Source organism: Micropterus salmoides, unplaced genomic scaffold (genome assembly GCF_014851395.1).
Source record: "Micropterus salmoides isolate LMB-PRFRI ecotype aquatic unplaced genomic scaffold, ASM1485139v1 Ms_hic_scaffold_7, whole genome shotgun sequence".
Taxonomy (NCBI): domain Eukaryota; kingdom Metazoa; phylum Chordata; class Actinopteri; order Centrarchiformes; family Centrarchidae; genus Micropterus; species Micropterus salmoides.
This window is the reverse complement of record NW_024044459.1, coordinates 6260049-6282485: the sequence shown is the minus strand read 5'-3', so window position 1 is coordinate 6282485 and position 22437 is coordinate 6260049. Positions and strand designations below refer to the sequence as shown.

General features: G+C 40.1%; 2 protein-coding genes across 2 annotated transcripts; both read right to left on the bottom strand.

The window, feature by feature from the left end:
- Positions 1-400: 400 nt before the first annotated feature.
- vamp8 (vesicle-associated membrane protein 8 (endobrevin)) lies at positions 401-8077 on the bottom strand. Its single transcript, XM_038703867.1, has 3 exons — positions 7900-8077; positions 4313-4468; positions 401-2525 (listed from the first exon to the last, which is right to left on the bottom strand). The coding sequence occupies exons 1-3, from the start codon at positions 7912-7914 to the stop codon at positions 2346-2348; spliced, it is 351 nt and encodes a 116-aa protein (XP_038559795.1). The 5' UTR covers positions 7915-8077; the 3' UTR covers positions 401-2345.
- A 1531-nt stretch (positions 8078-9608) lies between these two features.
- On the bottom strand, positions 9609-21883 carry ncaph (non-SMC condensin I complex, subunit H). Its single transcript, XM_038704169.1, has 18 exons — positions 21731-21883; positions 20455-20672; positions 20192-20282; positions 19871-19963; positions 19095-19212; positions 18770-18912; positions 16755-16944; positions 16552-16634; positions 15642-15835; positions 15060-15205; positions 14487-14593; positions 13256-13375; positions 12633-12740; positions 11730-11873; positions 11342-11452; positions 10845-10921; positions 10495-10570; positions 9609-9973 (listed from the first exon to the last, which is right to left on the bottom strand). Exons 2-18 carry the CDS (start codon positions 20670-20672, stop codon positions 9914-9916), a joined length of 2079 nt encoding a protein of 692 aa, XP_038560097.1. The 5' UTR covers positions 21731-21883; the 3' UTR covers positions 9609-9913.
- Between the last annotated feature and the right edge of the window lie 554 nt (positions 21884-22437).

Here is a 22437-nt window from a genome sequence, read left to right as displayed (position 1 = left end):
CATGCTACCAGCAGTGACACAAGCAAAACACAAAACTAAAGAACAATCAATCAGGAAGGACAAGGAGAGAGCAACTGTCTGTGGACACCACCAGCAAAACCATTCCTTTTTGGGGGTAGTCTTGCTGTTGCCTCTCCAGTGCACCTGTTGTCACTTTCATTTGCACAAAAACAGGTGACAATCATTTATGCTTCCTAACTGGACAAACTGATATCCCTAAAGTTTAATTGACATGTTAGACTGTGATGACTAAGTGTTCCCTCCCCCTTGTATATTTTTTAGCAGTGTATAAAAAGCATTGCCTCTGACCTACTTCCTCAAGTCTAAGATTAGCTGGATTCTGTCTCCATCTTGTGGCAATTCAACAAACAGTAAATGAAGGGACACCATCGCCACAGAGCAGAGGTGAATACTATTTATTTCCATTCCATTAAAACCACTAAATATCAAAGTCATCAGAATAAGACACCTGAGAATTCAGGTAAAAAAAACATTCCAGTTATCTGGTATTTTGAGAATGCAGATCAAAATAATACAATGACACAGCTGCTGCAGCTCGAGCCTGTATGAACAGAAACATGATCGGATCAGGCCAGTATGAGTGTGAACAGGCAGAGGCATTAGGACTACTGCACCCTGAAGCCATACAAAACACACACACAAACACACATACACTGGAGAATGTGTTCCAACACAGCCTCCTTCTTCTTATACAGACTTCTAGAAAATGATTAACAGCAGAGTAATTGAACCGAACCACTCTGATTAATCCGTCTGGATAACAGAAATCACATACAGCTTTCATTGATTAATTTTTTAATTAAAAAAAGAAAACAGCACGAATGATGTAGAGCATTAAATAAATATCCTCTAAAAGAAAAGATTTTTTAAAGGCTGTTGCAAATATACATATAGGTGAGAGTAGGTTGACTATTTACAGTTCCTTATGGGCTGTTTTTTGACCTCTTCGAGAATTGGTGAGGTGAGACAAACCAGATCTTTATTCTGAACAATGACTACGTGTTTTGGACTACAATTTTCTCATGCTAAGCTGTGGATATGGACCCAGCAGGGGGAGCCATAGAGGTGCAGTAAATGATCCCTCTCAGCTGGTTGGCTGGAGGAGCCTGATTCTTTAAAACACTAGAAGTGTGGGAACCGACCTTTAACAGCTGACCCTGGTGGTTTCTTTATTGAATCAAAATACCAAAGCCATACATTTAATTTACAAAATGTCTAGAGTTAAAACACAGTGAGGAAAAAAATTAACACGATCTGTTAAAATGGCAGATGATACAGCAGAAATGTACAAATCTACAAGTTTGTGTTACCTTCCCCTGTAAGGACCATGCATTTCTGTTAAGTAGAAAAAACATGCAAGTGTAAATGCTGTGTAGTTTTCAAACTTCAGGTCCCAGCTGAAGTGTCCCAGCTCACTGAAAATCAACACACTTCAAATATTTCACAATTATATGATTTCTGTGCACAATTGTTTCTGTAACTTTGACTGTGTATTGTTGTACAAACCTCTCCTCAAACATAAGCCCACAACACCAATATGGAGCTGATATCAATGTTTTCAAAAGAACTGAAGCAAAGCTAAGTGTATACATTCAATAAAACTATCTGGCAAATTTAAGAAGATTTTCAATGGAATGATTACTTTTTCTAGATTTTCTCAATGCAAAGCTGGAAGCACTTTGAAAGGAATAAGCCCACACATGGTAACATACATATCCAATACACAATTCTGCCTTTCATCCAATATATTGTGACCTACAATTGCTAGAGATGCGTTAAAAAGTCAGAAAATGTTGACTTTGTTTAGAATCTTTTAAACTATACAAACTGTCCTTTGTAAAAGGTGCACATACGTGATAACATTCAAAGACACAATGTCTAGTAAGAGACTGAAGGAATCCACACTCATTTTCATCTGCACACATTAAAGTGACTTCCTCTTTGAAAGAATGAAATAACCGTTGGTGGTGAAACAGTTAAACCAAGAGGAGCTGACCAAGGTGTTAAAAGTGGCCTTTGAGACAAGTGACAGTGTTTGTGCTGCTGTCAGGTGGAGACCTCAGAGCTTCCAGACTTTTGCTTCATTTTTAACAAATTCAAAAAAGGCTAAGCTGAAACTGTTTTGAAAGGGTTTCTAAAGCTTATGAGGCATCAAAGTTCTTTGAATCAAAGCATCAAGTCCTTGAATTCCAATATAAGCAGGAAAGTTACCAGTAGAAACTAACTCAGAAGGAACAAAGGTTTCACCAGACAGCAGTGATTTGCTTGAGTCTATATATTACTTTGTATACTGTGCTATGGGGATGTGTTGTGTATGTGTGCGTTTATGGCTTGCTGGTGGGATTGACTGTAGACCCGGAACTGACAGGGATGACTCCGGTGGCCAGCAGGATGATGATGAGGACAATGATGAGGACCACCACCACGATGACCACGATCAACTTGACGTTCTTCCACCAGTAGGAGCGAGCCACTTTCTGAGACGTCTGCTTGAAGTGCTGAGCCTGAGCAGGGAGGGCAGACAGACGTGGAGAGATATATGACCTGCAGCAAAGATCCCCAGCTGACACTGAACCCGGGATGTAGCGGTTATATGGAATGCATCTTAGCCATTAGGCTACTAGGACACCCCAGCTATGCAGAAATGGGTGCCCCCATTCTTAATCTTGCCTACTACACTTTGGTTGCTATGATACACAATATCCGTGTAAGTGATGTGCTGCAAGTAGGCTACCTAATTTTACTGAATGTAAAAATGTCACCACTGGCACTTGCTCTGCATGAAGAGAAGGCTGAAACTGGACTCGCTGTACGTGGCTCCATGAGATTTTGCGGGGGGAGGAAATAACTCAGTGAGGAGGCACATTGTTTAGTTCAAGAGCGGAGATGTGTTCAAGAGATGGCTCGGTGTGGTGTTTGACCCACCCCTCCTGCACTGTGAAGGGACAGTTGGGTAAAAAGTGACAGTGACGAGTGCTGCGTTTTCCCCCAAAGTTGAACATTTTTCAACTCTCGGCGACTGGAAAAAAAAATACACTCGGCGCCCAGCGCGGAAAAGACACTCAGCTCCACGTCACACTGCTGGCATTTTTACCATATTGTAAAAACGCGGGGCTCCCATTGCAATGAATTGAAAAAAGATGCTGGCCTCAGGAAAACACGCTTTGTTGGACACAGGCCCTAAGACCGGACTGTTCCCTCAACTGCTGAAAACAGGCATTAATGAGCACAACACCAGACTGATTTAACACTTAGACTGCACCAATTTTCATTGGGATTGTCGCATCCAATTGAAAGATTCTATCAACACTTAAAAATGTGACATTTAGTAAATTACACTTTATTTACCATTTAAATTTAACCACCATTCAATAATAGCTACTTTATGTGTGGCTGGGGAGCACAGGTCTCTGCTACTAACTCTCCCTTACATGGTACATAGACCTTAATCACGTGCCACTGATAATCCCTCCTGTGTTCATCCCTCCTGTGTTCATGTCTGGTACTGTGCATGCAGATTCACTGGCACAGCTAAATGGAACCGAGCTGTTATTAATGTTATTAGATACAGCTGTGCTTTTACAGCTATGACAAGTCAAAATGTTGGCTGTGAGAAAGACGTTGTATGTATTGTACAGGTGCTTCAGAAAACGAAGTTACTGTGATAATTCCACGTATAGAAACTTATAATTTCCTATATGAAAGCTTTTACAGAAAGTGCTCACTTCATTCCTTATGATGAGCAGTAGGCATTTTTCATGGCAGAAAATTTTGACATGTCATTGCAGAAAAGCCACAGCTGTACTTAATGGCATCAATAATGACTGTATTCCATTTAACATCGCCAGTTTCAGGGTCCTGGCTTTGTGAATGATGGCTGATTAAAATGGCTTCCTGGGACACGTCAATCAAACAGAGCCATCGTTAATGTTATCAGTTCCGCCTACGCTTTTGCTGCTATGACAAAAATCAAAAAGTCTACTGTGAAGAAGGTCAATGCAGCCTGTGCAGTGAGGTATTTGAACCGCAGAAAAAAGGTTGTGGGGGTAATCACCTAACGAGGTGCAGCTGGAAGGAAGTGCCCTTATTTCAAAGTTTAGGTCAGAGCAAGAAAAAGGTCACAGCTGGTCAGATTATTTTTGTTCTGTAATGTCTTTAACATGAGAGCCTCTCCTGCTACCAACCTCTTAATTTACACCAAAAGTGTGTTTGTGCACATATGGGAACATCGTCCACATCTCCACCTACTTTCTCACAAAGTTAAAGCATAAACCCGTGTGGTAAGACTGACCCCTGCTTGCAGGTCCTCAGACTTGTCCATGAGGTCATCCAGTCTCTCTCCTCGGGCCAGGATCCGGTCCACATTCTGCGTCATGATGTTTTTAACTCCATCTACTTGTTCCTTCAAGACCTGCACCTTGTCCTGTGGCTTCGGCTCTGCCCGCTCCTGGGATTGGACAGAAGAAGGTCATTTAAGAAAAAGTAAAAAGTACGCATGCCAGCTGCAATCCATACAGACCAAATCCATTAACAAGAACTAAGAGATTAATGCACATAGGCTTTCCACAGAAATTAAGTTTACTTGTTACAAAGAGTGCTTATCAGCCTGAGAAAATAGCTGTATAATGTCTTCTGTGGCTCTTGAGGAGCTTTTAAAATTTTGAAAAAATAGCCCTGATGATATCATCTGGCATATCTCAGTTTAGATTACATTATTTAAACAGAAAGCCTGCAGGAGTTTGAAACAAGATATTAAAGCTGTAGTAGGCAATGTTGGAGAAACTAGCAACAGACTGCTAGATAATGAAACTCTATCCAAGTGAAAAATCCCACACCCTCCCTTCAGACCTCTTTCCAAAGCCACTCCTCCAAAACAAGTGTGTAGAGTAGGAAACTTTTCATTCAAACAAAATGCTACTACAAAGGCTTTTAATTTCAGTGTCAGACTCGAGAGCATTTGACTTACAGACTGCTGTCGCGGCGTGAGGAGAATTTCAACAAATAAAAACAAAAGCGCTTCTGAAAATAAATCACCTGCCCTGGTTTTAAGTTGCGTTGTGGTAAATTGTAGGATCCAGTGTTTGTGGAACTTGACTCATATTTGAGACCAACAGACAGGATATGTTGGGGTCTAATGCTTTGATTTAGACCGTTCGGCTTTTTATTTATGTCTCTTTTGAGGAGCCCAACTTTATGGAAGTGCAACACTAAATATCTGGGGAGCCCCTTTCAGATTTGCATGGCCTGGCCTCTGCTAATATGTTCAACTGAACTTTGAATTCATAATGAACCTGTGCTCAAGATGGCCTAAGCATCTGTTCTGACAGATGATACTCCCCCCCCCCCCCCCCCCCCCCCCCCCCCCCCCACACTGTGGCTGGATCATAGACCGTATTTTAAAAAAAAGGGCTGGATTCATCTGTCACCAGCGCAACTCAATACAGCACCAGAAGTCAACTCATTCACTAACAGGCTTGTATTTTCACACAACAATGATCATGACAACTGGTGGTGGCTTTGAGTCCTTTCAGTCCCTTGGGCTGCTGCACGTGACGGCACGGCCTGCTGGCTGTCAAACGATTGCTTTAACATGAACGCCCTGCTACAGCGCATCTGCATTCAACAGAAAGAAAAGCTGTGATCTCACATAATTGGAGGTGTGATTTCAAATGTTATATGCACTGTCCCATGAGCCCGCACCAGACTGTCAACAAAACGGTCTCTAGGAAACACAGCAGGTTTTGGTGCGTCATCTGCTGTCCAACATCTCTCCTGTTCCCCTCCCCTGCCTTCTTTATATTCTTCTCCCCTATCACTCCCGCTTTCTGTCCTTCACTCTTAATGTTCTGTTGGAGCTGTTGGTTCATCTAATTCACCTCTCAAAACAACACTTGCACTTCAAGACTTGCTTCTATATAGCTGCTTTTTTTTAATCATGTACAATCTGTCCTGTCACTTTTGCAGTCTTTTCTGTTCCTTATCTCCCCCTTTTTTCATCATATGTGTCAGTATTCTGATCAGATGCCTTGCTGTGCATCCTGTTTAACTCTGCTTTTATTTCCCTGCCATATAAAGCAGATTTTTTTTCTCTTTCTCCCTTTCCTGTACTAGTGATAGTATTTCAGTGAGGCCCACTGAATGGCTGATAGCTATCATGTATCAACATTAACAGAAACAGGGAGACAGAAACTTGCCCTGCACAAGGTGTTCATGCCTTCGGCTACATTAAGTATCCTATTCAAATGTTTGAACCGCTGTAAGCCTTGTAGAGCAATTCATCAAAACCGTGTTCCTGTTTCATGCATGGAAATTGACTTTAGTCTTCAGTTAAACTTGACAACTCAAACAAAAACCTGGCAGATAAGGCACCTTGTAAATATTGAGATTATACATAAGCATTAAGGATGACACAGATAAGGAAGTGCTCTTTAAAATTAGATAAATCAAATATTTCCTGGTAAAAGCTTTGACCGCAGCAGTAAATGCAAAGGATTTCATTTGTCTTGTTAGGCCACATGAAATCCTCGCTGTTCATGTCCTAATCTAGTCAAATGGGAAACAACCCTAATCTGTCTGTGTACGTGACAAGGTCTGAATGCACATCATGCAGACACTAGACAGGCAGCGAGACTTTCTTTTATCAAAGAACCCTAATAAATGATGATGCTAGTAAAAAAAAACTGACACATTTAATGCTGCAGGATAACTGTTTGTTGGTTTAACTTCCCCTCAGCACAGCTGAAAAGCCCAATGTGTTCTGTGAATCATCACAGAAAAGGAAGGTAATATTTCAAAACTGGACAAGTCTTTGTTACTAATGACTGTCTGAGAAGATCTGTTAGATAAGAGTTGAAAAACTAATCACATGGCTGTTAGAAGCACAGCAGCGAGCAAACATGGAAGGAAAGACACATTGAAGATAGGTTTGTACTCTCTCTTGCAATTTCAGAAGTTGTCATGAATAACAGTATTAATAAATTTACTCCTTGAAGATCCTGAGAGACTTTCAAGGACCTTGAGCCTTGATAGGAAAAAGTAAGTCAGAAATGTTCATTCAAATTTGACAAAGTCAGCAACACAGTTTATAGGATAACAGGTACAAAGTTTTATTAGATGCCTCTTTTCAATTCAGAATAACTTACAATAACATGACAAGTTTTAGAACTCCTTCTCTTAGCATAGTTTTGTTAAAACTAAATGTTAGCCCCAGTTTGTGCCTGGTGTCGTGATCTGGGGCAAGTTAGCAAGCAGGGAGGTGTTGCGCGGTGGATAATATCTATGTCAAGTTAATAAGACGTGCTTTTGAGAGACAAATGTGGCAAATAAGAAATGTAATGAGCCACACTAGGCCGGGTTTTGTCGCTTATCAGTAGGCAAGGTAAGTTAGCATTAAACTGACACATCCTTCACTGGAGTTTGGCTTCAGGCTCACCAGACAACCTGAGAGGCAGAGTTGTGGTTTTGAAATGTAATGCGGAAAACAAACGTTTTGTGTCTGAAATAAAAACCTGAACATGTAAAGCAGCAGATAAAAGTCTTCAGGTGAAATGTCTGACTTGGGTTAAGTGAAAAAACACAATCTGAACTGCATGAAAAACAGTATTTCTACCGTGGACTCATTCTTACATGGTTTCAGCAGCGGGTGCAATTAGGCCATTTTGTTAGGATAACGTTACTCTGGGACTTCAGTTAATGCGGTTACTTATGAAACACGTTTTCAGACTTGGTACAACAGTTTTAATTCAAATGTAACGTTAACTTCTTATATCCGGAAATACACCTGTGGCATGTCGTATTTCAGGCTAAACATTGTGACGGCGGGGCGGCTTCCTAAACAAAAACACAAGCTTCGACCATTATCACCTAACGTTAACTTACCGGATCAAAGTCCATCTTGTCGGAAACAATGCCCTTTGACCTCGCTGTATTAAAAACCTAAATAAAACCTTCTGAAAGAGTTAAGAGTTTGATGCTCCACCAGAGCGAATACGTTTCTCCCTCTGTATAACTTCCTGGTTGTTATTTTTTTTTTCTCTCCTTCAAACTGAATTCCTTCGCTTCAAGTGTCAAGTGGACCACAATGCAATTTCCTGAGTATATTTTTAAAAATAAAACTTCTCGTTACTTTTTCGAGGAATACAAGTTAGCAGTGTAAAGTCAGCGGGTTGGTAATTATACAAAAACCTCAAAGTTAAAAGTGAAAACTAAATACATTTAAGGACCTGGTTTATATTAAACGTAATCAGCTTTTACCGTTTTCAAACATTTAAAAACAAACGTTACAATGACAAAATACATTTTCACAAATGAGATTGGCCTGGATTTGTATATAGCATGACAACTTTAAGCATACTGTTGATTTAGAATAGAAATGTTTATACTTTATAGATTATTTTCACTTCATAATAAATGTAATGACCTGACCACTTTGTCAGTCCTTTATTCGCATACCTGCGCCATGACAATTGCTTGCTTTTACTTTGAAGGCTCTTTCCATTCATTTCCTTTATTGTTGAAACAACAACTTGATGTGTCCCTCCCAATTTCTTAGTTTTTGTTGGCTGCCTAATAACTGAATCATTAAGATACCCCAATCAAACAACTTCCCAACATTTTCTATACTTCTACGCTGAGCAAAGACCTCTGAGGCGTGTGCTAGGTGTTGTCACCTTTTGTGTTTATGATCAAACAAAAGGACTAAACAAGGGTTAGCCTATACAGTAAGCACAGACCTATGAAGGAAAGTTATGACAAAGCTTTATTTTAAATCCACCAAATCAAAGCTATTCTTTCACCCTATAAAAACTTATTTGTTAACAGCAGCATATTGCTTAGCAACAAAAATAAGTTATGAAATTGGTAACCAGGAGTTTTTTTTAACAGACATTTTAATTGACACCTTTTTTTGGGTTCATCAAGCATTTTCAGGTTCGAATTATCCAGCACAGGAAAGTGACATTAATAGCTCTGGATTGACTTAAAAAGTTGTACTCTCATTATGTCTTATTGCTGATGTCAGAACATAGCGTGTTGCTGTTACTCAACAGTAACTCAGTATCTCTACATCAGCAGCAATGTTGCATGTCACAGATCCCGTTTAGTTAGATAAAGATGTTTCACTGTAGGAAGGCACACATTAGGAAATGATGGTGGTGAGAATGTGGGATTAGCATTAGTCTAGCTATGAATTTTCTAAATACAATCAATGACAGAGAAATGTATCAGTGCTACAGACTGCAGAACAGTTGGGACTTTGGTGTCATTCTCAGCTGACCGAATGGCTCCTCCCTGCTCTGCACCTCCTTCATAACAAGTGCCTCCCAGCCAGCAGCGGCCAGCCCTGACCAACCGGTTTCAACTCTATATAGGAAGGCGGTGGTGAAGTATAAATGCTGTTCATTACCTGCTGTCATGTGAGACCAGTGCATCAGGCTTTCCTGAATCACCAACAGCTAAATATAATCCAAGCCATTATGTCCATTTTGGAAAACAATTTGCCTGACAGGCAAGTGTGCTATAAAAATACTGTCAATTGTATTCTTGGGAATACGAAAATTGTAGGGGGGAGGGGGGAATTAATAACAGTGTGTTTTTAAAAAAAGGCTTTTATTTCTCTTGACAATATACAATTTTGTGTGGTGGTTGAGCAGTTAAATATCTACACACAAATAAGCATCAGACAGAATGAAAGGGACTGCAAACCATTTAAGAAATAAGACACATTTGACTTTTGAACAGTTCCTGATTACATATTGTATTTTCTAGGAAATGAACAAAAACAAAAGCACAGAGTGTCACGGAGAAACATCAGATAATTTACAAAGTACAAGTAGAGAACAGCACAAAGGAACAGCAACGATTCTACTTAAAACACGCTATCATTCATTTCTCCTCAGTGGCCTTGTCTGATGATGATATCGGACATGTCATCAACCTTCACCAGCTCCAAATTCTGTTAAAAACAAAACATATTTCACATTGCACACTACAAATATAGACATGAATACTTTTTTCCAATAGGCAGACATGTCTAAATAAGAACATTCCAGGAACAGACATACTGAAACTCCTGAGTGATAACATGGAAGGTTTATACATATTTAAAATGAAGGTGAAGAGCACTACTATACGCAGCAGAATACATTACAGTAATAGATCAAAAGATTTACCTTTAGACAGAGTAAGGTTAGCAGTTTCCAATTTTTATGCTAAGCTAATCGGCTGCTGACTCACGTAACTCTCAGCAAGAATGTGAATACACGCATTTCCTACAATAACGAACTATGGGTTTACTTTTTCAAGACCTTTTATGTATTTATTACTTTCCTCAACTGTTTCAGGACTTCGACAAACAGAACAATACAGTTTCCATTACCCAAATATATGTATGAAAAAAAAAAAAAAGAAGAAACAGGAATTTCCTAGTTGCCGAATAAACACCCAGCCAAAATGTTTAACATAAACAACCCTCACCTTTTCATTGGCAAGATGAAGCAGAGCGACAAACGCCAGAGGCACCGACAGGTTCTGAGCCATCGTGTTTGGCAACCTGAAAAAAAAAAAAAGAGATACACAATATTTTTTACATTCCATCAATCATGCTGTTCAAGCCCAGTGCATTTAAGAAAGTTTTTAGCATTGCTGCCATCCACCCACACAAGTGTTATCGTTCACAGATCACAAACCACAGTAACCCCCCCGGAGTAGAAACCATTATCCAAACAACAGCGATACATATATGTATTTGTGCGAGTGCTATTCAGTCATTATTATTCGTCATTAGTGCTTTGCCATCGCATGCATGGTAGGAGGTCCGTTGGTACCTTTGAAGCAGCGTCTTTGTGGTCTCACTGAAGACCTTCTCCCCACACACCTCTGGATTCTCCACAGCTGCCACCTCCTGTAGAGAACATCAAGGCATAACTGATAAACAGACGTGTACAACAAAGGACACAGATACACACCGATAGATCTCTGCATTTCTGCTCTACCAACCAAATGTGAGCAATGGCCGAAGACTAGATTCTGGGCCTGTGTCTTTTTTCAAGAGCGTATGCAGGTCGATTCTGTCGCCTACAGCAAATGCTGCACCCAGCTTATTTTCCAGAGGGTTCTGACTTTTTTTTTGTGGCTTCTCCGAGGTTCTAGGTGAAAATCTCTGAACTTCTTCAGAAAGGCACTGATGTCATCACTGTCGCTCTTTCTTAGGCAACCAATCCTATATTAGACCCATATATTAGCCCTTTCAATACCTAAACCTAACGAATTTACCATAATATATTAAAAGCAGATACATGGCTATTCAGTCAGTGTGATTTACCTCTGTGGGTTTTTCTGGGCTGTCAGTCAGAAGAGTCCACATGTTGTTCTTGAGTCTCTTCATGTCCATTTTCTTAGCGGTCTTAGCATAGTTGATCTCAATCTTGTTGACCTACAGGAAGCAGCAATAATGTTAGTTCAAGTATGTAAAACTGAAAATCAAATAACTTATATACAAATATAAAATCCAGTCCAATTAAAGATGAGTAGAATCTATCGTGCAAAATGTGCCCACAGCCTTCAGAGTTACTGGCTGTCATTTATGTCAGGTACTATAATTCTACTGTTAGAAAGAGATCATAAAGCAGTTTTAATTGCAGCCACTATTGTGCAGAAAAAGACAAGACCGGAGTAGACACAGAGTATGACTAAAATCTTGTGTCTCTCACCCTGTGTGGTTCTGGTACCAGATCATCCTCCCCGTAGGTCGAGATGCCTTCCAGATCTTGTGATGGTGCAGGTATACTGTCACCTGAAGGCTGTGTATCCTCTGAACTGGCAAACCCTTCAACATCGTCATCACTGTCACCACCCTGAGAAGGAGGATGAACAAAGAGATGCAAAGAGGAGGAAAATGTGAGATTTTTGTAATTATTGATCCTCTATCTCTGGTTCCTCAGGACATTAGAAGTCTACAGTACAGTATTTACGTCAGAGGAGGTAGTTCCGCCTGGTGTTCTTGCAATGCCTGTCATATGCCCTAAAGGTCTACCCACTCTCAGTCCCTCAGATGGGGTGTGCCATATCACATTGTTTATGATAATACCAGTATAAATCTTTGTGATATATGTGACATGAAATCTACGATATAGCGACGTATGGGATTTACGTCTTGATTACGTACAGCAGCAACAAACATGGCTAAAGTAAATGATAATTACATTAAGCGTTCGAGAAAAAGAACAGAGGTGCTACATCACTCAAGAGACGCTACATGCACCATCATCTGATAACTAACGGACCATGAGACATGATGAAAAAGGATCGGATTCAATTGAGGTGATGATGACCGATCGATTATCCCATTGTTTGCTTCACAGTAAGTGACCAGAGCAGCATGTTGCACAGTGGGGAAAGAATTGATGACAGACAGAGCCACAGCTCTGCCCTCAGTTTTAGCCTGATTTAACATGCTGTGAATCCACCAGGTACCACATAGAATACAGGGCCATACGGTACCAATCTGATATCAATATTATTTGAAGCTCATATCACCCTCCCTACTTCTTAGATAAATAAAGTATGTTAAAATACAGTAAAATCAAATTCAATCAAAAAGGTGGAGTTCAGACCTGAAGACCTGGACAGAAATTAGCTGTGTCGTTTGCGTTGTTGTAGTCGTAGTCTCCAATGCCTTCTCCGAGCTCCCCGGACAGTCTCTTCTGGCCTTCTTGACTCAACTGGAGTAAACAAAACAATATACATTCTTTTTAATACACAAATTATCAGTATTTAGTTACAGATACTCTGGGTACATTATATGGTGACTGTAGCATCTCTCAATTTTGTCAAATCCAGTATAAAAAGCTAATACCCATGAAAATGATATGCTGTGAGTGCAGTACATTTGTTCTGATGGTTGTGTGGACGTTAATATTTCAGCCAATGTCTGACTCATATGTGATATCAGTGCTGAAGAGCATCTAAGATATTAGAACCGGACCCAAAGATCCAAATATAAACAACTGCTTCCTATATGTGTAGTCATAGTAGACATCTACCCCATTCCAGGGTGAAAAGGAACTGTCTCATTTACATTCAATCACAAATCTCCCAAACCAACTCTAATTCCTTAATGGTCTATAGAAGTAATGGACCACACAAGCTCCGACTCCATAAACAAAAAGTTTGTTTGTGTTTGTGCGTCTCTACTTTCCACCAGCTCTGTCAGCTGACAGGAGTAGTGGGGGCTCACCGAGCTGGAGGGTTTGAGGCTGAGCTGGGAGAGTGTCTCTGGGGGAAACTGGAAGTCCGCTGGTAGAGTTGTTTTTTTATTGCTGGCACTGAGGGCAGACTTGCTGTTAGTAGTGGCAGCCTGTGAAGGGAAACCAGATAGATTCAGTTAAGATATACATTTAAAGACTTCTTAGGTTTCTACACATTTAAAATCACAAGCTCTTTGACTGGATATAAAGATTTTGGACAGCGTCTCAAATGCCTACAGACAGCAATAAGGTTTTATTTGCGGAGTCTGCTTCCTATTTCAGTGAATTTACAGCTAAAACTCTATCATCTGTATTGGGTGCCAAGGCATCACCCAAGAGACAGCGCTCAGATCAGCAAATGCAGCTGTCCTGACATGTTCGTGACGAACAATATTATAACAAATACATAAAATATAATGTATTATATAATATAATAACAATATAAAATTGTTTGGTTGAAAGAAAAATGAAAGTAGTTGAAAATTTGTAGTATAACTGTTTTTTAAAAGATATTTTTTGTGCATTTTTTGCCTTTATTTGAGGAAAGTGGAAGAGAGAGGTAAGTAGAAGAGCGATAGGGGGCAACACACAGCAAAGGGCAGTAGGCTGGATTCAAAACCATGACGCTGCAGTAAGGTCTCAGCTTCGTACATGGGGTACACGCTCTACAAACTGTGCTATAACCATGCCCCCTTGGAACTATTTAATGTCATGTGTGCAGCTATGCTTGATCTAGTGGTTAAATATATCAGTTCAAAAAATAACTATAGAAATAATGATGTCAGCCCACACTTATAAATGAAAGTTTAGTCCACTTATGACATACATCAATGCTATCAGCCTGTTAGCTTAGCATAAAGGCTGAAAACAGGAGGAAAAAACTAGCCTGGCTCTGTCCAACAACAATATCCACCTACTAGCACCTTTAAAGTTGCTGCTCACTAGTTTACCCGTTATATGCATCTTATTTGTTTAATTCATACAAAAACTCGTTAGCTGCTGTTTCACCGTTTCTAGTTTTTGTGCTAAGCTAAACAGACGGCTGTCTCTAGCTATATATTTATTATACACATAGAAGAGTAGTTATCAGTCTCCTCATCTATCTCTAGCCAAGAAAACAAATAAGCATTTTTCTCCATATGAGGAACTACATTTATACCAGATGTCACTCTCCAACAATTAATTGGTTGTGTTTGGAATGAAGCAGTGAGGGGTCCTTACTCTTGTGGTGCGGAAGTAGGTGTCAAAGTTGACGTCATCACTGAAGTCGATTTCAAAGATCTTCTTGGGCTTCCTTTTACGTGTCTCCTTATCAGGCAAATGGTCCACTATAGGAGATTAAGTACATGAAAACAGAGACAGATAATCGTTACTCTGCACACATTCAGTAAGGGGAGGACAACCATTAAGAAATGTCCTTGGCTGTGAAAGCCTTATTTATCTACATAGCCCTTAAAATACAAAACAGCAATGTGTGCACATTATGCTACAAGTATTAAAATACATCTGACAATTTAATAACTAGAAACACCCTGGCAAGCTCCTCATAAAGACAGCACAAAGAGAAGAAATGCAGTAGTCTGAAGCTACATTAACTCCCATCACAATAAATAAAGAGCAACAAATATGTTTATTGTTATAATTTTATAGCACTAGATTGACAACATTTATCCAAGCACAAGGATAAATTATAATAATTAACATGTCTTGATTAAGGTCACTTGCTTCTCTCATCTCTACTCTGACACCACAGTTGTCTCTAATTATGTTGTTAAAACCATGAATTCAACTCACACTTGTGCTTTGGCTTGAATTGCCAGTAGCCGGGTCCAGCCCACGTGGCCATGGTCCTGGGGCTGAAGTATGAATACTCCCTGGGCTGAGAGGACAGCTGCAGACACATAGTGGCGATATCTCCCTCTCCGATAGGAATCACATCCCTGTACCACCATCACGAGAAACCATTCAAACCAGCACAGACACATATTAGCCTTTTGTTAAAAGAGGCATAACAGTTGGATTTTGACCCCCTTCAGTGTGTTCTAATGAATTAAATATCCACTCTCCTTGTGATAATAGGCAGTGCAATTACTTTGATGATTACACAGGTAATGCATTTTAACCCTGCAAGCTTAAATAGGAATTAAGAAGACGACGCTCTTTTCCTATATAGAACTTAATAGAGGCTATTCTTTCATCCTAACATAACGTACAACACATTAATTAGTACTGGAAGAGAAAAGAGAGAAAGTGCAGACACACACAAAGAAGAGAGTCACCTCTGGAAACATTTGCCCCATTTCCATCAGACAAGACAAAAAACAGAACAGAAGGTCAAACATCACTGTTCCAACTGCCCTACATCCATTATCTTACCTTCCTTTGCCAGACACAGTGGCCTCACAACCCTCCTTGTGTTCCTTGGATCTCTCCTCACAGTCGCCCAGTCCCTCCTCGTAGTCAGCGTCAAAGTCAGGGCAGTCATCTTCTTCAGGCTCTGGCTCAGGCTCAGCATTCACGTCAAACACATGTTCGCCCTGCTTCATCTTCTCCAAGAGCTGATTCATGGTCTGAAAGAAGATGCTCAGTCAGACAGATGACTGGCGGGGAACTGACAGTCTCTGAAAATAAGACTCGGGCAGACGATTTTGGACCATATGGGTACAAGGCAATGGATCCTAAACTGCAGTCCTAGAGAAGATGCCTGGATGATAAATTGGTTGTCACTGTTGTCTTCATCAGACAGTGACCTCCAGCATGCAATGGGGCAGTTTCCACAGTTTAACAGAAGATACATGTCCTGGTCAGCCATGTTCTTCAAGGCCAGCTTGGTGTGTGAGGGTCCTAACATTGGTGTCCCCAAGAAAATATATTATTAATTAGGCACTTGGGTTGTAGGCCAGGAATCGGGATCCCGGTATTTCCCAAAATATCTGAAGCAAAATCTGCTTCCTTTTCCGTGGAAAAATACCTGTGAATTTTAACTTGTTTGCACACTGAAGACTAGTGTCACTTCTTGAATGCAATAGATCAAACTGAATTTTAAAAAACACCCTCTATAGAACCACAGTGCAAAATACTTAAAAAGGTTTGTTAGACTATACATTTTGAATTCAAAACAGGTCAAGGCAGTTTGAATATTACATTTTTACACTCTTAGAGAACTGCTCTGTATTAAAACATTTAGGGTAATTGTGGGTTCTGTTACCACTTAATCTAGGAAATATGAAAGAAGTCTATGAGTCATTTACAATTCACACACTTGGTGGTTTGTTTGTTTCCTGACCTGCTCAGGGTTCCAGCTAGTGAAGGAGAAGTCCTGCAGCGAGGGGCAGATGGAGCTTTTCTCCTGGGAACGCTGCAGTCCGGCTGGCAGAAACACAGCAGAGAAAGATTGGGTTTAGGATTGCTACTGTGGAACAGCTATGGTTCAGACAAAGACAATGAGAGAAAACACATTTCTTGGGCCTGGTAAATGTTTTTTTTTACCCATGAACGGAGATGCAGGGACTCCCTGCGGAGGTGGAGGGGAGTAAGAGGGTCTGGATTGCAGGAGGGTCATGTAGGAGGGAAACAGCAGCTCGCAGCGACTGTCCTCACTGAAGAGGACTGACAGGAAGACGCCGGCTGTGCTGCTCTCATCAAAGGATGAGGCCATCCGCTGAAACATGGGGTCCACCTGGGTGGGAGAAGGACAGCTTATCATGTTCACTGTCATATGATAATGGCTCTGAGGTCAAAAGTACTTATTCAATGCTCTGAAACAACCTTCTGAGTAATTTGTCCTTCATTGATGTTTTGGTTATTTGAGCATGAGGATCAGTTGGGCATAAAACATTGATGCAGTTATAATGGAGACCAAAGATAAAAATTCCTTTCGGCAGAAATCTCTCATTGCCTTCCCTAAGATGACAGCTTAGTGCCCCGTGTCTAATAATTGATCTTAATCATCAAGCAGAACTTATCAGTCATCAGTCAGACATTCAGTAGGTAAAGATGATAATGAAGTTTTAATCAGCGATAGAATGATATGGTGTAACTGCAGGGATATTGCCTTTGCTCACACTTAAGTAAGGTGACCTTTGTACATGATTTCCTACAAAACTTACAAAGTACAGGACCTCAGAAGAAGTAGAAAAACGTTGGTAGAGAAATAACTACAGATGCACTCATCTCTCACACCAGATCAGTAGTGGGGCTGATACTAACCTTTCTACTAATTCAAATAAATGAATAAAATGGTAATGAGCACTGGCTGTTAGAGCCCGACACATTTGGCATTTTTAAGACAGATACGATTTCAAAATTTGAGGATTTTATTATCCGACATATCGCCATGCTGATTTATCAGTTTGGCTCTAGTGTGTGTGCATAAGTCAGCCAATTAAAGGAGTAAAACTATCAACAGATCAAAAGTGAGATTGGTGCTGCATCTTAGAAGGAACCTTTTTTCTTGTCAAGCAGGAGAAATAATGCGAGCATATAGCCCTTTTTGACAAAAAGATTCCAAGACTATGAACCAGAGGAAATAAGCTAAGAAATATCCTTTTGGAGCAGCTTCCTAGTACATGAATCAACAGGGAACATTTTTATTCAAGTGCCACAGATCTAATCGACATGGAAGATAGTAAATACCAAAGTTACGTGAATAACAGCACAACCATTTTCCTTGTAGAACTGGGCAGGGTGTGATATGAACTTATATTGTTCTTAGGGATGAGAGAGTATACCATAAACTGTACCTTTAAACCAACTAAATAATCTGTATCCATATCTGTACTCAGAGTGGGCAGGGCTTGAATTTAATGCAGGTGGAATCAGAGACGTTTTATAGAAGAGACATGACACTCAATCACATCCTACAACTAACTCTACGGGGAAAGCTTGTAATGGCAAAGATGGTGGCTATCCTGCCTCTCCCGCAAGAAAGCCAAACGTCTGCTTTTAACAGCCAAAGTGGGAAACACATTTCAGCCAATTGTGTGGTTCCACTGACGTAAGGGTCTTTTTTACTTCTATTGCGCATGCGTGGAGATGGTGACGCGTGCGTAGAAGAAGTATAACCAGCCGAGAAAACCGCTTTTTAAGCCTTATTTTGGGTCAAAGTTGTCAGACATTTCCAGCAATTTTTATTAGATTTTACTGCCGATTCTATTCATGTAGTTTTCACGTCCCAGGGACCAGTTAAAGTACAGTTCTGGCTCTCCCCCCATTCATTCAGATAGGAACCGAAATAGCTGCCCTGAGGCGTTGCAAAGATGGCGGCTGAGTGGCATGATTTGCCTATAAGGACTTTGGTGGGATTAACTTAAAGTTGTTCATTTAAGCCTGAAATTAACCAGAAGTAAAAGAAGAGGTTGAACTATTTACAGAAGAGGCTTGGAATTGAGCTTCAGAGGAATGTTTTTGATAACTTTCTGATTAAAATACATTATTTGCACTGCATACTTGTTTCAGTCAAGTACTGGCTCAACCCTAATTGTTTTGCATAGATGACGCCGTACCTCACACTTCCTTTCAGACTCGGCGCTATTGATGTTGCTCAGGTTCTGCTCTACTGTCCTCTTAGGAGGCCTCTTTTTCTTCGGCTGCTTGGCAGTCACTTCAGCCCCGTCATCTTTGTCCTCCTCCTCTGTCGGACCATGGTCTGTATATTAAAAATAAATAAAGAGTAGAAAACATAAAAAAAAAAAAAAAAAAAACTGACTAATGTGGGTACACTTATTTTACATTCTATAGGACAAAACCTGCTCCCTAGCTCCAGTGTATACAAATGGAAGTTCAACAGCACATATGAAAGTAACTAAATCACTCTGATGAGTTTCTCACTCTCTCCAGGTTTGGTCTCAGCCCCTAGGCCACCCAGGACCCTGTAGGCATCAGCATGAACAGCATCCACCCTCACAGCATAGATCTTTGTACTGGCATCCAAAGTACCAGCTGCCACCTTCAGGAGGGGACACATACAGTATGTACACACAAGGAATAGATGCAAGCATCACACACTGCTTGTGAAATAAATGAAAAAAAATGACTAGTTTATAGTACGTGGCACAGTTTCTACGAATAACACTGCTATTATTGCTACTATTGTTTTACATTTCACAACAATCCTGCCAGACTTCTGTAACAGCGTGTCTGCAGCTTTCATTAGGTTAACTTAGTATGCGGCATAATAAGCGGATCGATTTCTCATCAGATAAAACACCATGCCGCATTATTTATCAAGACTGTTAAAATGAATTTAAGACCGGAATGCGCCACTTCACTGGATTCAAGGTATTCAAAAAGGACAATGTAAAACTTTTAAGATCCCAAGGCCCTGCATTAAAGCAGGCTATTTATTTGGATCACTGTTTCTTCAAAGTAAATCAGTTCGATTGTTATCACCTATCTGATTTCTGAAAAAGATTCCAAGATATATCTGTCACACTTTTTTGAAGAATGACTGCTATGGGTTTCTAGGTTTTTCTTGACCACAAGGGATAGATCTACAACAGATAAAGTATGATACATCTGATTCAACATTATCAAAAGTTCAAAGACTTGTGAAGAACCAAAGGAGTTATTAAGGCTCATACAGGAGATTAAAAAAAACCTCAAACCTTGAAGTTTGTGAGCTCAGAATCCTTCTGTTTGAGAATATCAGCCATGTAATCAATTAGGTGCAGACCAAAAGCATTTTTAGTTGTGATTTTCTGCCAAAAAGAAAAAGGAAATGGATTAGTCTTATAGATTTTTCCTTTTAGCACTTACCACTCTACTTTAAAAGGAAACAGAGGGACACCTTAACAACATGGAAAATGTAAAAGACAAAAAAGAGTAAAAACATCAAAGTGCCTGTGTAATTATTACACACCGTTTGAAATAGTAAATGTTTCTCTGTGGTCCAGACACTTGCATGCACACAGTGCACATATACTTACATTCTCAGTGGAGAGTTTAATGCAGGTGGAGTAATGCTCTGAGATCTGTGCATTTGACAACTTGGGCACAGCAGCAGGAGTCCCCGCTGCACTGCATTGAAAAATTTGATTATCTTAAAGATCTCAAAATACATATTAGCAAGCCAAACAAAAATTGTCTGTTAAAGCCATGATTTAAAATTAAAGCTCAATCTTATACTACAAGCTCTCCAGACTATCATGCTCAAAACACAGTCAAAAGCATGCGTTGCAAAACAGCTTACCTATGAGATGCAGAGTCATTGAAGGAGGAGTCATTGGCAGTTTGAAGGTCAATGACTCTTGACCTTCTGCGCTGACGTCGTTCCTGCTCGTCATCATTGCCGGGGAAGGCTGTCAGCAGCGGGGTGCTGCAGGCTGCAGGGGACATACCCTTGTTCATCAAGGAGGACGACGTCCATCCTGGACGTACCCGGGAGACGGGTGTGGAAGCTGCACTCATCTTTAGGTGGAGACAGAGAAACATGCAATCACAGAGGCTACATTTTGACACAGATCAAAGTTGTCAAATAAAACAGCTGGGATCAAGTTAAAAATGTTACTTATGCTTTATTATTATGTTTCAAAGTATAACAACAAACCCCTGACATGATAATATTCAATTTAAAATACTTCATTGGCCATAACTCTTGATATATGGCAACTGCAGTTAAAGTGTGATTTGAGTATGGAGAAAAAGGGGAGAAAGGGGAATATACAGTATTTTGATTGTGTGTATAACATGGCATTTGTAGTATGAGCGACTATCAGTCTTGGAAAAGTGTAAAAAACTGCACATTTAGTTTGAAGGCTTCACTCGTCAGTGAGCTGACATACAGTAGTTGGCCACATGTAAACATAAGGATTCAAGTGGTAAATGCAAGACAGTCTCCTAAGAACAAGGACTTCCCTTGACAACAAAAGAAATACCAGCGAATCAAGTCAGCATTAAAGTTTCCTAAGCCCTTTAACGTTAAGTTAAACGAAATGTACTAACATTCCACAGCCAATTTACATGTTAACTTTACCATCGTTGCGGAAAAATTTGTTATGTTTCAGTCTTCCCTCTCATTAAAAAAATCTTCTTAACAAATACTTATTTTTCTCTAAGCCACCATCCTTTCTCAAATAGATTTTTGTTTTAGAGAGTGCTGCTTTGATGTTTCTAGCTAACATTATGTAACGTTACATTCTGTCTTTTCTGCTATAACGACACTCGCATATAACTTTAATTGAACAAAAAGTTATTCAAGTTAACCCTAATAGCAAAACGTTACGTTAACACGGCTTATTTGCCAAGCATACGTGTCTGTCTAATCTAAAATGTTCAAACCGAACACGACAAACGATGCCCTAGCTCAACGAGCTCATAGCTCACGCTAACTTTGCATGCAACTTAGCAAAACAACGCTAACTTCGGCTAACGTGAGCATTAGCTAATATGAACGTGTTCCTAATATTAATTACCTAACTGACACACACGAGCTTTACCACAAGACTTTCTTGTTCCTCTCAACTTACCTCGAAATGTTTAAAATCCGATGTGGCTTTATTGCGACGCGTAATGATTTATAAAATGGCATACAAAAGGCAACAAGCTGTAGCTTTTCTTCCCGTTCAACGTTTGAATTTTTGCGCCGAACGGTTTACGTAACGCCACCAAACGTCATGGCGTTTAACCACGCCCACTCCAAAGACTTCCGGAATGATTCATGAGCTTTTTATATTCAGTCTATGTTCATGAGCCAGAAAAAAAGAGTTTCACGTCCGGGTGGACATGACTGGGGGGCGGAGAGGGGGTCCATGCAGTTAGTATACCAGACAATTAAAAGAGCGGCAATTGATTACGGTTGTTTTGTTTATGGCTCTGCTGTCCAGTCAGTGCTAAGAAAGTTAGACTTTCAGCAGGCTGAGGCACTGCTGTATTGTGGAGCTTTCAAGACATCCCGAATTCCTGGTCTGCTCATTAAAATGGGTGAAACGCCCTTATGTTTAAGGCGTATTAAGTTGGGACTTCACTGCAGTATTGGGTAAAATTAAGAGGATCTAACTGATTGGGTTACTCCCAGCTAAGATGCCTTCTGCAAGGGTCACAGGATTCTTGCAGAAAGATAAGAAACAAACCATTTTTGACTGTATAAATCAGGGGAGCAGGAAATTGAGACTGGAGCAAGACATCCCAGCAAATAACACAATTTGGCAACCTTTTCCTTATTGGTTAATGCAAG